This window comes from Channa argus, chromosome 9 (assembly GCF_033026475.1).
Source record: "Channa argus isolate prfri chromosome 9, Channa argus male v1.0, whole genome shotgun sequence".
Classification (NCBI taxonomy): Eukaryota; Metazoa; Chordata; class Actinopteri; order Anabantiformes; family Channidae; genus Channa; species Channa argus.
In genome coordinates, this window is record NC_090205.1 from 19,638,322 (window position 1) to 19,653,518 (window position 15,197).

General features: G+C 38.4%; 1 protein-coding gene across 4 annotated transcripts; it reads right to left on the reverse strand.

Annotated features, from left to right (window-relative positions):
* Nucleotides 1-1,208: 1,208 nt before the first annotated feature.
* Nucleotides 1,209-14,838, reverse strand: agpat3 (1-acylglycerol-3-phosphate O-acyltransferase 3). Of its 4 annotated transcripts, none has more exons than XM_067516051.1 (10): nt 14,423-14,838; nt 7,405-7,462; nt 7,070-7,300; nt 6,730-6,899; nt 6,403-6,564; nt 5,630-5,783; nt 5,434-5,536; nt 4,443-4,518; nt 4,076-4,274; nt 1,209-3,900 (listed from the first exon to the last, which is right to left on the reverse strand). In XM_067516051.1, the coding sequence occupies exons 3-10, from the start codon at nt 7,245-7,247 to the stop codon at nt 3,809-3,811; spliced, it is 1,134 nt and encodes a 377-aa protein (XP_067372152.1). In that variant the 5' UTR covers nt 7,248-7,300; nt 7,405-7,462; nt 14,423-14,838; the 3' UTR covers nt 1,209-3,808. The 4 variants fall into 4 exon arrangements, with proteins under 4 accessions (XP_067372152.1, XP_067372153.1, XP_067372154.1 ...); XM_067516052.1 differs by lacking the exon at nt 14,423-14,838 and adding an exon at nt 13,780-13,934; XM_067516053.1 differs by lacking the exon at nt 14,423-14,838 and adding an exon at nt 9,138-9,228.
* Nucleotides 14,839-15,197: the final 359 nt, after the last annotated feature.

Below are 15,197 nucleotides of genomic sequence, written 5' to 3' on the forward strand. Positions count from 1 at the left end.
TTACTGAAAAAGGGGTATTTGGGAAAATGTTTCAAAACAAAGCGTTGGGACCTCTGAATATAAATAATTTAAGGCTTTATTAAAAATATTTCATTTTAAAGGGATAGATTGCAAAGATAAATAATTAAGCTGTGCTGAATTAGGCAATTATACTGAGAATTTTAGTTTTGACATTTCCTTAACTGGAGTAGTATTTTGCAGGTGATGTGTGTGCCGTGTATGTCTGTACTTGTGGTGTATGTTAAATTTTTGGGTTTAATTTTTGTTTGTGTATATTTTGTTAAAATAAAAAATGTCAGCCGCTTGCTGTGAAGAATAGAGTCTAACATCAATACATTATATTCATGTTAAACAAAGCAAGAATCACACTTTTGGTTTCCCCAGAAAGTCTTTTTATTAATTTTTAAATTCAGTGGTAATGCCACAGCGGTTGCATTGCCAGTTGGTAAAAGAATCCCTGAGTTAGAATTAACTCGAATCACTGAATGCATTAATGTACTTAATGCAGTGAGTGACTATATAAAACAAGCCCGAAAATGTTCTGTAAGCGTCATTTGTGACTATAACCTTGTCTCCAGACTTTACAGAGAGGCCTTGCTGAAGGTATTTATAGCTACAAACCTAAAAGTTGAGACAATGTTGAGTACAATAACCTTTGCAGATAATTTTGTAAACTGCGACCAGGAGCCCAGCTTAATTTTAAACATCTTCTGTTGTGGCATGTTATTGCTGTACATACAGTATGTTTGTCATTCTAACAATCAAGAACAGCATCTGCCATTTCTAAAATTGAACAATTTACATTATGTACATATTTATATACACAAGCTTAACATCCCATCACATTTTTGTGACTATATCCAAAATGTCCTCTGAACATTTAATGTGTCATTCACAATATCTACTCTATAATCTCTAAATGCTAATTTGCCATTTATGGTTTACTTCTTATTTATATACAAATATTTTCAGTTTATTGTCTCTACATACTGTCACACTTGCAGGACTATATACTGCAAGTTAAAGAAAAATTGCAAATGTGTGATGAAGGAAGGAGGATGATGCCACGGTGCCTTTGAAAATGGCTGTAGATGAATGACACATGGACATAGTTTGGATTCAGCTATCATGGTACATTTCTTTTGCCAGAGCTGCTGTGCAAACAGAGAAATCCACACAAATCCAAATAACTCAAGAATAAGAGTTGCTTTGTGATTAAATCCTTTAATGTTCTCAAGTGGTGTAATTGAAGCAAACATAAAAATAACCTTTGAAAACAAGCTGATGCAGGAGGTCTCAGTAACGGAATTTGAGATTTAGAAGAACGTCATAAATTGATAACATATTGTTATCTGAATCCAGTCAATACTTCAGGAAAAGGAAATGAGCAACCACAAGTTGGATATATTTTTTTACTGAATAAAAGACTTCCAGTATAAAATGTTTTTTCAAATACTGGGTCAACCTTCTCGGCATCTTTGCTGCCTTGAACAAATGAGTATGTAAGTTACTTAACGAAAAGGTGGATTGAACTGCCTTTCTATCTGAAGCCATGATGATCAAGGAAACAATTTAAAACAAGAAGGTAAGAGCCTAAGATCTGCAACCTGTTAACAAAAATTTCAAAGGTGATGCAATTTGTTTGTGTAAAAAGTTTGGATTGACTGCAAACATGTCCTCATGCAGCCAACTTTAACCGCCTTTCATTTGTCTACATGTTAAACATTTACAACAATCCCACGAATTTGCTTGCTGTAATCACTCACTACATCAGGGGCTCAGTAAGCTTCTACATTTTCACACAAAAAATTAAGCACGACTGTCTCCAAAGGCTTGCATGAAATCTGTGCAGGTTGAAAATAATCTACAGAAAGACAAAGTGCACACATCTCAGCTGTGGAGTGATGCCAAAAACAAAAGCAAAAAATAAAAATCAAAGTAAAGAATATATACACTACGTGTGGCATGGGAGGGCAGAGGTGAGGAGAGATCAGGAAATGTGGCTTGTAAAACTAGAAAAGATTCACTCGTGCTGCAGCAGCCCAATGTTTAATTTGAGACAAGTAATAAAAACATGTCTGGGTTTTTTTTCCTTGTAAAATGTATCAATAGACTATACAACAATGACACCTTTAACAAACCAACATCTTCCTAGTTTTTCACTGTATAGACTAAAAAAATAAAAATAAGAATTCTTCAGTTTCATTCTGGTAATCAAGACAAATGAATGCACGCTTCTCCGCCATGCATTATCAAAACGGGAGGAAGAGAAGGCGAGTATTCAAATGTAACACAGGAATAAGTTGTGGGTGCTGTTTTAAAGTGGTGGCAAGCGAGTATTCCCTTGCCTAAGCAAGCTTGAGTTAAGGCAAAGGTTAAAACATCTCTACTACAGCCTATTTGTGAAAAACAAAATAATATGGAAACAGCTGCGAGGCAACACAAAGATAAATTGTCAAAATGTTGAACGGCTTCAGTGGTCAAACTGTGATTGCTGGTTGCACCTGTGTCACTCCTACAAAGATTAGAGATGGTCCACTTATGTTTTTAAAATGAATGACAAGTATGCAACTTCCTAAATACACAGGAATAGAAAATTAGAAAGCCATTTGAAATGTGTCAGAATAAATGTGTGGGTTTTGGTGCTGTGGGCTACAAATGAGACCTGTAACAGATGGTAGGTATCCTTGATAGGGACAGTTTTTATATTAGAGCCCTTTGCTTTACATAAACAGACACCAGCCTTTGTAAAGTTTAATTTTAATGAGCCAGTTCATCAAGATCAAAGTGATTCAGGTGATCTGATGCCAACCCAATATAGTGAGAGTGAACACAGTAGTGCTGCTCAAATTACATTAAGCTCTAACCAGAAACCAGTTGGATAATTCGAGGTCAAAGCAAACAGTTTCCAATTAGATACATCCAAAATTCGAATTCTGATGAAAGCTAGCAGAAAATATCCATTAATGGAGACACCACAAGCAAGAAGGCTGTGTTCACCAGGAGGAGAATGGAGCTGGAGTAGATGGAGAGAGAGGGTAAAACAGTTTAATTTTGTTTCTTCACCTCCCCTTTTCCTGCCATGGTAGTGGCAGAGATCTTATAGCTTAAGCATACAAATCCCAAAAGGATATACACTGCTAAAAACCTAGAGTTTAATGGTAAATGTTTTGTGATTTGGGTGAACTGACTAAAATTAAACCAGGCTGGGCCTCAAGGCACCGGTTCCTATTACAAGTCCCACTTAGTGAGAAGAAGGAGGGAGATGTCTTGCATGTTATAGATATCTGTTGCAGCAATGTGTTGCCCCTGGATGAAGGTTAAGAGTAAAGATTAAGATCAGATACAGATTGGTTTGTGTTTTGAGGGCAAGAGGAAAGATCACTCCATGAATGGCTGATGACAGTGAAGGGAAGTGGAGGTAGGAAGTGCAGAGCAGGAAATGGGCTGAAAGGCTGTCCATGTGACCTCAGAAAAGTTAGGAGCTTAACCTCAGATGTTCAGGGATTTAATGGGGTTTGGATGAGACTAGCTGGATTAAAAAAAAAGATGTCAAGGAATACAGCATTGACTCTCCCCCTCCTTTTGTTTTATGTTAACACCAAAAAACTTGGACCCCCCCAGACTTTCCATGCTCTCTCTCATTCTAGTGCCATTAGTATTTCTAACTTGTTACAGTTACTATTACATTTTTACAGCTGGGTCTCTGCCCCTCAACAGTAGGAGGAGAATGGAGTTGGGTAGAGGTGAGACACCGCAGGGTGACTGCACATATATGGCTGTACATGGAGTGAGAGGGTACAACGGTTTAATTTTGTTTCTTGGCCTCTTGGTCCCCGTAACTGGAGCCTGTTTTCTTCACCTCAGTGACCCCTATGAGGCGACGGATAGCTACGGAGGCTAGGGAGAGAAGGGAAAAAAACAAACCGAGAAGTAATTTATGTGTTAAATGACACTGAGCTTTCAGCAAATTCAATAGCTACAGATTCAGAAAGAGCCACTGTATCAGTCAATACCCAAAAGCAAGAACATGTATCACTTTCCATTTAAAGTTACAGTTGCTGGGTCTACCTACCGATTATGAGGAAGATGATAAAACCAATGATGAGGAGGGGGGAACCACTGACAACCACTCCGCAAGCAAAGTTGATGAGGGGTGAAAGCAGCAGCGTGGCCCAAAATAGGAAGTTTAACAGCGTCCATGGGCGACGGCGGGGGATTATTGTGGGTCCGGGGAACTTGCCTTCTTTGTTGTAGATTTCCTGTAAGGCATCCTTAGCACGGGTGGGCAGAAGAATTTATTCTCAGTTTAAACGTACAACTTGATGTATGTTGTTAACTTGTATACAAAAAGACTTTTCAATCAACAGCCTGGGGCTCCAATCTTTCAATACATTTTTAACATGGCCTATGCCTTCATTGTCAGCTTTCTAAAAATTTACCTTCTCCTGATAGAGCTTGTGCAGCCAGTTGGCACACTCCTTCTCATCATCTGGTATATCCTCCACAGAAAAGCGCCTGGATAGGTAGGAGCAAATATTCATATGGGAATTCATACATATTTGGTTTCTTTCATTACCAGTTTTACTTTTGGCAGTTAGAAGTGAGAAAACAAAAGCACAGAGGAAAACAAAGGACGACACATTGGATGCAGGCCTTCATGATTATGGCTGCAGGACTAAACACTGCCTGAAATCCAATGAGAATGCAAATTCAAACAAAACAAAACAAATGGACGTCCATCAAAACGAATGAATTGCTAGGTAAGATGGTGGACACAGATACAAGTAATTTAAATTATGCGTTATTAAAAAAACAAAATTCTATTGCACATATTTAAAATGAGAAATAACCTCAATCAAGCTCAGATGTAGACATTGAGGACTTTATGATGAACCACTGGGTTCAAGTGAAATGTTTTAAAACAGATACACATTTATTACAGGTGGCCTGTTATAGTAGTTTCTTACCTGCAGAGGACTCCATCAGCTAAAACTAATTTCCACTGTGGCACAGGTCGTATATTTTTCTGCAGTGATAATGCTTAACTGAATACTTCTACAAAACATTTTTTTTTTAAATTACATTATAGTATTCTTTTACAGTTTATTCTTATCCTTTCAATCAAACAAACAAACAAACAAAAAAAAAAAAAAGTATTTTCTAAACTTCAGCTGCCAGTGATGCTGCCCATACACAAGACATGTTTTTCCTGGGCGGTCAGTTACCATCTTTTGACCATTTTCTTGGTTTTCAATGTGCTGGGAAACTAGCCAACACTTTGAGTGCTTTCAATATTCCAGGACAAAAATGCATTAAGAATGCTGCCAGAAGGTTTTTAATGGATTAATCATCTTCCACTTGAAGGAACTCTGAACAGTTGGAAAATGAGTGCTGATTCAGAAAGAAATTTAGCCCCTCAGCTGCACTGACCTTACACTCATGTCGGCTTTGTATTTCTTGCCATTGACAATGCCCAGGAGAGTGGGAGTTTGGTTGTCTTTAAAGTTGAGCGTGACATCATACACAGCAGTTACTGTAGTGGATAATTGGGGGGGAGAAGAAGAAATCAGTAAGAACAAAAAACTTGTGCGAATGAAGTTTCTGTGTGCGTCTTTCTATACATCACCTGTGCCCTTAAGACAGTGCAGTGTGGTGGTGAATCCTTTGGTTCGTGGCAGTAGGTGGTATTTGAGCAAGGGCAGGCCTTTAGTCTGTGCAACCTGCATACTTATTTGGTGTTTCTTCTCAGTAAAGCGGGTGCCTTCACAATATAGAAGGAACTGTGGGAGGAGAAGAACTTTGTTAATATACAGACTTGAGATGACCTCCTTCCACCATCTTACTTTTTAAAAACTAAAGATAGTTAATCTGAATGTAAAACTCGACTAAAATGAAGTCACAATATTTTATCAGTGTTATTAAAGCATGCGAGCTCTATCCAATAGGAGTTTGGTTTGTTAATGAAGTCATTAGCAGTGACCAGACACTTGAATTGAGATGTAATGGGAACAATTGACCATCTGCCTAATTTCAGCTGGCAAAATGGTTGAGTCAAAAACCTGTAGGACAAAGTGCTTCACAAACTAACTACAAATTGACAATATCGAGCAGGACCTAGTGTCACAGGATAAGATGGTCTGAATGTAAAGCACTTGCCAATTTTAAAAGAAAAGAGCTGGTATACAGAGTGAAAACCTCCTCACACTATTTATGCAAAGCGGAGAGTCCAGTTCAGGAGGTTTACACACACACACACACACACACTCACTGAGATTTTAAACACAGCTGGCGCACTCAGAACATGCAATATAGGTAAGAAAAACTGGGTTGAAGGGCAGCATATGGATTTCACCATATTTTTTTTTTTACTTCAGTAAAGCCAAGATAAAATGTACCTACCCACATATACTCAGGGTAGTCTTTCAGACTTTTCAGTCCTTTAAAGACAGTGTTTCGGTCCTCCTCCCACCTCCTTTTGCAAAAAACGATTTCTAGGAAGTACCAGGTCCAGCCAATCAGAGGAACCTTCAGTAGCTCATGTTTGGCTAGAACTTTTGAACTCTATTATAGAGAAAAAACAGGCACATTTTGAGTGATGAACCGTGGTTTTCACACAAACAGGACTGACTGAGAATCATTAAGAGCAACATCTGATGTTAACAAGAATGTATGTTTGAGCAGCTTTGTAAATGGGACAAAACAAAAAACACATTTTATAGAACTAACCCCTAAGACACCAAATCTTTCACACATGGTCCAGCCACACAGGAAGTCGATTTCAAAGTTGTGGTTGAGGATGATTATGACATGCTCTTTGCCAAATTTGTCCACCGTAGCCTGGTCAGTGTATAGGGTGCATTCTGTGCCTGACCACCACTCCAACAGCATTACAAGCTCTGCACAAAGACCACAAAAAGTAAAGTGGATAATGAAGTTACTGGCATACATTCCATCAATCAATAGGTATAAGTATATAGCAAATAAGTACTACACTTTTTTCACAGATTTTTTGTCTCTAGGCAAGTCAAATTATCAAATATAAAACATGATAGCATTATCTACTCACGACTCCAGAGGGAGTAGGAGAGCCGGCAGTTGATTCTGCGGTAGAGCTGTTTGTTAATCGGCCAGAGAATGCAGGTGCAGAGCTGGATGAAGTTTATGATGAGGCCGCTTACCACAAACACAAAGCCCATTAGCAATTGCAGGATGAACAGGCTCTTCAGGTAGTCTAGAAAAGCCATGGCTGAGGAGCCCAGAAAGCTATGATGGCTCCTCTCGATTCACTACGACCAACCTGAGAGACAAACAGTTATAATGGAGCAGGGTAGACACAATAATGTGACCTGTTTATTTATGACCCGTCATATTCTGGCAGGGAAAGATGAAAGTGATTCTTACCACGGTGGGATCTTTTTACAAGCCGCGTTTACACGGTCCTTCGGCTAATACTACAGACCTGAGAAAGACAGTGGAAGAGATAGTGAGGCACTAGTTGAGGACATAAAAACACATAAAAGGCTACAGTACAATGTCATTAGTAAAAAGTAAAAAATGTGGCTGTTTAATAAGAACAAGGTAAATTGTGTTTGTAATTGACACAGGAGGACAAAATAACTTCTGCCTTAGCACATTAACCAAAAGGTAAACACTGTAATAAGACATCTTACACTGCAGAGGCTATAGATTCAGATTATAAAACTAATTTTTCAAGACACAGTGTAAAAAACATTTCTGCACAGATTAGTTACATGGTTTGCATTTGGTCATTACTGCTTATAGCTAAAATTGAGCAGTTTTCCTTCAGGCTTGTCAAATCCGCTCAAATTAAAAACAAAACTCTATAATCGACCAAAGTGGTCGATATAGAGTTTTAACATTATGCACAGAATTCCAGGTTCTGCCTGGTCCTGTGTGACTTTCCTTCGAGTTCTCCAGTTTCCTCCAACATACGAATAGGGAACATTTAATACATTTAGTTCAGGGTATTTCCATGTTTGACTAAAGCATTCTCTACTTGAACAAAAATTAACATTTTTTATAACTAACAGTTATAGAAAATAAGTGGCTGTAAGAATTAGCAAAAACTAATTAGTTACCATCAAGATGACCACAGCCTAACTGGCCTTGAATGGACCATTTTCACATCTGCACCAAAGCCCATTAAAATGACGATTAAGTCGGTTTAAAGTTTTTCCAGGAAACATTTCTAATCTGCAATTCAAGTTCCTTCATTGCAGAACTGTGAAGAGATCTGTGGTTGATGAGAAAATAATTTTTAATAATATGGCTAAAAGTAATATGCATTAGCAAAAAAAGGGTATTAGGTTTTTACAGCCAAATTGTTAAAACTAAATCAAGTGTGTGTTTACATGAAATCAGTCTCATATATATAAAATATCAAAGAAACAAATATCTGAGCCCATTCTAAAAAGTTTGGGGCAAACATTTGGGGTTAATCACAAATTTACCTGAGAGGGTGATTTGATTAACCAGAAAACACGTTAAAAGCAAACCACCAGAACTGGACTGTAGAAGCTAAAAATGTTCCCCCCCCACCCCCAACGTTGTCTGTGCACTGCTGGCAACATCAACATATCACTATGTCAGCAAACCAGCAGAAAATAAGCGTTCTGTTTGCTTTTTGGAAGAGCAGCCTGGGAGCTTGACAGAGGACAGACAAGAAACATTGTGTGGCAGCATCAGACTTACATCAATCACAGACACAGTTTTGTCCCGAAGACATCTGTAGCCACTATTTTTTGTTGTTCAATCAATGGCATATAGCCAGTGAATTTCCAAAGCAGTAAATAAAAATAAAAATGCACCGTGACTTTGAACCCCTATTCTGAAAAGTAATAAACCTCTGAATATATGAGAAGATTAAAAAAAAGCTTACATTTCTGGCCATTGAAAAGATGCTGACAACCATCTTTACCTGACGTGTGTACCATTCAATACCTCACTGAAGGGTGAGCAAACCAACCTATCTAACAGGGGGGTAGTTAAATGTGGGTAGGTAACCTACAAATCTTTTCCAGTGCAATAAATATTCAAAACACTGCGACACAATACTCAAACAAACAAATAACAGGGGCCTGGATGTTAAGGAAAGAAAAAAAAAAAAATCTTACATGCACATCCACACAACTTCAGCTGAGTCTCTCGGGCCAACGAGCATAAAATGTTTCCAAAATCTGCATGTATCATGTATGACCTGATGGCTCTAATTATCAGTCCAATCCTCCACTGTCATCTCTTTTTATGCTACAGATGTGACCTTTGTTCCTACTGGGAGAGTCTGACTGGGAGGAGTAAAGTTACATGATCACACATTTCACTTTGAATCCTGTGGGACTATTTAGAAGGATGTTAAATAACTAGTACAGTGATCAATACAAAAGGAAATCTAAATGTAATTGAGGAAACATTTTGGGTTTTAGGAAGTCAATCTTATAGTTCTCCTTGATTAGTTTATCACAGAACTGCTTAGAAAACAAAACCAAAATGACTGCTGTATAATTCAGCGCTTTAGGTTATTTAGGACACCAAAACTAACTTTTAAAGACTTGAAACCTTCTAGAAACAGCAAATACTTCAAATGAGACTCTGTGTTCTTTGGCCTCAGGCAGATAATGGAGAATTTCCTTGGCCAACTTTTGCTGCAGCAACAGTATGTGACAGCTGAGACCAACATGCCATGAACTTTGTTCTCATTTTCTCACACACACACACACACACACACACACACACACTAAAACAGTAGTCTAGATTTGTGTGTGTGATTGTGTAGATTTGTGTGTTTGTGAAGTGTTTAACTTCACTTTGCAAAATGAAATTAACCAGCAACACTCACTCATATTTGCTTTAATAATGATAGACAACTGGCCAACCAAAGTCTTGAAAGAAGGATAGTCAAACCCTGTTTATACATGTTTTTGTTCGTCTTCATAAGTACATTCTTATATCCATCTTTCATTTTTGTGTCACTGTCCCTGCAACAGCCATGGCCAGAGCCATTGGTTTAGCATACATCTAAATAAAGTGATGAGGAACACAAAAGCGGAAACATGGCTACAGACAAGTGAAAAAAAACAAACAAACAAAAAAACACATTATGTGGTGTATAACCATACATGGGAGGGCCAGTAGGGCTGAAGTTAGCTGCTTCTGAAAAAAAGCAGTATGTCAATGATGACATTTGTAGACTTATATAAACTCTAAGAACACTCTCATTCAGACATCCAAAGGTTCTGTGTAACTAGTAACAGACATCCCATTGTTATCAGATAAAGTAAAGCAGTATAAAAAAAAAAAAAAGACATTGTTAGCCAATACATGGCATTTTCCAAGAAAACTGTCAAAGCCAGTCACTATGTTTTATACTATGCATGTCCATAAGAAGCATCTCTGCTTTCGTAGACTGCTTCCAAACATATATGCAAGCGGAAAACATGAATTGGCCTTTAATTTGTGAAAGACTGTCTAAATAGTATGTACATGGACAGATGTTATGTAAGTAGAAACCACATTCACTTCAGATTGAGAAGATTATACAAACTCCTAGTGACTGCACATATTAACACAGCTAAGTAGATAACTGCGGCTTTCCTTTCAGAAGTTCAACATGTCTTTCTTCTCATCCACGGTGTCAGGCAGAACAGGGCCTACTATAAGAATACACTTGAAGATATAGAAGACAATAGGATGGTTGAAAACTTGTTAGCACCAAAACTAAAACTATTAACGACTGTTGTGGATTTATATATGCAACCAAATAACCATGTGTAGGTAGATCATCTGCTCTATGAGCAATAAATACATAAACAGTGCAGTTGATTGGATCAGTTCTCCATTTCAGTTATTTGGGTTAGCAATTGAATATATAGACTAGAAAGACTGTTTACACACTTCCCAGATCCAGTCAGAAAACCACCAGCATTCAGCTGATAAGAACACTGTGACTTTGTATCATCATCGGAACATATCAACTTCATCTGTAGTGTGATGGTTTAACTATACTTCAGGTATTCTTCAGCAAAAGACTTTGTTTGTTGTGCACTGAAATATAAAGACTCCAAAAAATATATACAGTTTTTCATTAAAACAGCCTGGACCCATAATGATTGGGTTTAACAGTGAAATGAATTTATGGAAGGCAGGGCCCACCTGTGACACTGCTCGGCCTCGTGGAAAGATTAGAGCGGCTGCCCAGGGGAAAGCTGCTTAAGGCCATACAGGTGCTTCTGCTTTGCATCACCTGAGCATAGCTTCTATGCCAGCTAATAAACACTGCTAACTATGAGCCTCTGATAAGAGAAAGGACTGTTGAAATGGAACCTAACACATGACAGCTATAATATATAGTGGCAATTCAACCATTTAGAGGCATGTAACACTGTCAAGTTGCTTTAAGCCTACATTTTTATTTATAAGTCTTTTACTCCACTTAAAATGAACAGCTGAGTTATGCCCTGTAGTGCTATGCCAACTTCCATTTTTTTGGCAAGTTCTAATACATCTGGTGAGAAACATCACTGCCTACTGTGGCCAAAGGTTAAAACAACTTCTACACTTAACTTACCAGTAGACATAGTAGGCCATTGCCATGACTACCAAGGCCCCACAAATCCCAGTGAAGATCATCACAGCACTCTGATTGAGCATTCTGGCTCTTTTTGTGTCCCCAAGTCAAAGCCAGAATAAAAACATAAAAAAAGCCCTGCAGGTAGCAGTGGATAGTCACAGGCTGTCCTGTTTCATAGCCATGATATTCCCACAGAAAGACAGGGAGAGATGATCAGGCCGATGACGACAGCAACAACGCATCGAGATCCCATATGTCGTTGGAGGAAATGTCCATTCAGCACAACAGTTAAGTGAGCAACAACAGCAAAATTTTAAATCACAAAAAAGTGACCAATGAATGAATAATCATTTAGAGTGACTGCAAAAATAAAACATTAAATACATCTAAAGGCCAGTGTATTCCTACTAGAGTTCACTAATGAATACTAGGTCCACTAAAAGATGGCTTACTTCTGGAAGGAGGTAGGCACACATGTACTGTAAATAGTGTCTTACATGCATCCCCATCCTCTAATCCACCAAATCAGATTACCGCTGATTAGCAGGCTATGGGTACCCTGGATGTGTCACATTTCATTACTTTAACAAAGAAAAAGACTGGGCTCTGCCAAATTAGGGTGGTGTTAGCATAACAGCATCTGTTACATTAAAGAAACCGATCATAGTGTATAAGTTTTTGCCCCATATTGCCATTGGTCACCTAATAACAATATCTTGCACTAAACAGAAGTAATGAGGCTCAACTGTTTAATTAAAAAACCCTCTCATTTGTGTTGGCAGGCAAAAAAATACTGAACATTTGATAATGCACGAGCCACATTTGCACCAGAAAGCAAAAGGTAACAGCCCCTACTGCCGGAACCCTCCCACTTTGATCCAGACTCGGGACAAGGATCACCCTTGGTGGCTGGGTGGGGCCACACCTGGTTAGGTGGGATTTCTGCATCCCAACCCTATGCTCTACCAGACCCCCCTACAGAGCAAAAGCTAACAAGAGGGATAAAACAACACCAAGAGAAATTTAACTTGTATAACAATTCAGGTTCAACAACAGGAAACCTTAGATTTTAAAATTAATAAGAAAAAGCTGTGCCTGCCATGACAAAGAAATGCATAATATATGCCCAATGCATTAAACAATAGAAGTTTAAACTTAATTAATGAGTGATAAGACTTGAATATACACAAGATGTAGTCAGCAAAATATTGAGACTAAAAAGGAGGTGGCAAAAGGAGGTTAATGGGTGACAATGGCAGAATGCTTGAACATGAAGCCTCTTAGTGAACTATAAAAATCAAATTAACTATCCCCTTAACCAGTCTATCGCAGAAAATATGAGTTTTAAAAAATTGCTAGTCTGGGAAAACACCCCAAGACCGCACTGCTTCAATAAAGGGTTATCTATGGGCTTCTTCCTATAGTGCAAGTACCCTGTTCATAGATATGGGAGTTCAATTGGTCACTAAATTAACTGACATGTCACTGGACTTTAACCAATCAAAAGTGCATTTACATGATATGTATGGCCCAAGATGGTATTATTAAAATTTTGTTTTAAAAATTTAAGACCAGAGGAAAGCATTATTACCACCAATGCTGAAAAGATTATACAGATAGTCATATGATAATTATCTTAACAGAAACCTTTTTTTAAAAAAATCCAATTTAGATCAACTGTTGCAGGATTTATAAAATATGATTTCTACTGGAGTCAAACTAAATCCCCGTTTATGCATTTTGCATTCACACACCTAAGTTGCCTCTACATTAGGGGTGTGCGTAACCAGTGAACCAATCTACACATGTAGCCAAATCACTAGCCGTACAAGGCTCTAAATCTAGTCTAATTTGACTGGATAGTACTTCGAGACCGCATTTGCCTCTCGTACATAACATGAACAGTCACAGCATTTAGTCCGATCATTGGTAAACACCAAATAAAATCGTCCCCTAACACTGCTCGATCACGTAGTGCTTGCGTCTTTGGACAAAACTGGGGGTTCATGCCCAAAGTTGGCAGTGGCTCAGAAAGCCGCAGACCTCAACAAACTCTAGTAACCTTAAGACTTGCAGACAACTTGCACCGTGAAGACATTTTTACATGAACCCCGAGACACTTTGCCAACAACCCTGGCATGTCACGCTTTAACGTTATGCTTCTTGAGTATCCTAACTAACTAACTTACCTCGGCTTAGTTTTGCAGCTTCATGGCCCCCGAATAAAAACCCCTATGTACGTTAGATTACATACACCAGTGCCGCATGGCTATAGCTAGCGTTAGCTTAAAGGCTCGATAACCAGCTGGCCAGCACGTCCTATGAATCCAACCACACTGCGTTCAGGTTTTGACGTACGGCTTCACGTAAGCCAACGTTAGTTGCCACCTTCAAGTTGCAAACAGTGAGCATTCCACACATACGCTTGACCAAGAAAAAAAGAAAACAACTTCTAACAATTAATATAAGCGTTGATGATAAAAGAGTTCATGCTTGTTGACACCTTCCTAAACCCGACGTTAGCGCAACTCAACCGACTCGCACAAGAAGGGCAGAGTGAGCTGCTAACAGTCCAGGCTAGCATGCCAAGTTAGCATACCCAGTGCAGCAAAAGTAGGGTTACTTATAAGGTTTCTTATATTTATAGAAAGCAGAGACAGAGTTGGCTTATTTAATTGTTAATTGATAAAAAAAGTGTCAAATTTCCCCACGTAACAAAACATAACTTGTACACTAACAACTGACCTGTGCCGCTTGCTAACCTTGTGCTATGCTAGCTGGCCAGCTAACTAATGTTAGCAGTCAACGGCGGTAACGGTACTCTGTGCTTACCTGAAAATTATTCACTTGGAAATTCTGGCGAGCCGGAAAAAACAAAACACTTTTTCTCTGGTTTCAGGCCTTCAGATGCACGAAGCAACCATCTTAAAGAGTCCTTCTTACTTCGCCTGGTTTACGAAACGCAGTGAAAATGACATGAGGTAATGCGATTTGCAAGAGCAGTATTGTTTGTCGGTTAAAGCTCCACATTTCGTAAAAGCCCATGTGAAGGTGGGATGCCCGACATCCGGTCCGGCCCCTCATTTATTCTTGCGGAAAATATATTGCATAAAGTGTTAAAACAATGTCTATCTGCAGCCCACGCATGTAATTCAAATAATTACTATTACTTTCAATAATAAATTATAATTGGTCACAATATTATGTATCATTTAATTTAGCATGTAATTCCTTCATCTACGGAGAATCTCTTCTGTTTATTTTAATGTGCTAATGTAAAGCCCGTTGTCATTAAATTGGTTTCTTTCCCTGAGGAGGTGCACAGGTTTGATTACCTTCAGCGCTCCTCAGCCCTCTGCTGGTGTAAAGGCAGAGCTGTTAAAGTTCAAGTTGACACCATAGTGCTGCTGAAGAACGAAACATTGTGCACTTCAGATCCAGTGATTTTCTTGTTTTTGTGTGGCAAATAAGATGTCTGTTTCAAACACGTCTCTTTAGAGATCAGAAACATAAAATAAGTCACTCACTATATTAAACTTAACTGTTCTTTTTTTTCTTTTTTGTTTTAAACAAAATACGAACTTTGTCATTCACACTTGTACTAGTA

Coding starts and splice junctions, on each gene's coding strand:
- agpat3 (XM_067516051.1), bottom strand. CDS start 7,247: ATGGCTTTTCTAGACTACCTGAAGAGCCTGTTCATCCTGCAATTGCTA. Junction 5,537..5,629: donor GCACTGTCTTAAGGGCACAG/GTGATGTATAGA, acceptor TATCCACTACAG/TAACTGCTGTGTATGATGTC. Junction 4,275..4,442: donor ACAAGCTCTATCAGGAGAAG/GTAAATTTTTAG, acceptor ACCCGTGCTAAG/GATGCCTTACAGGAAATCTA.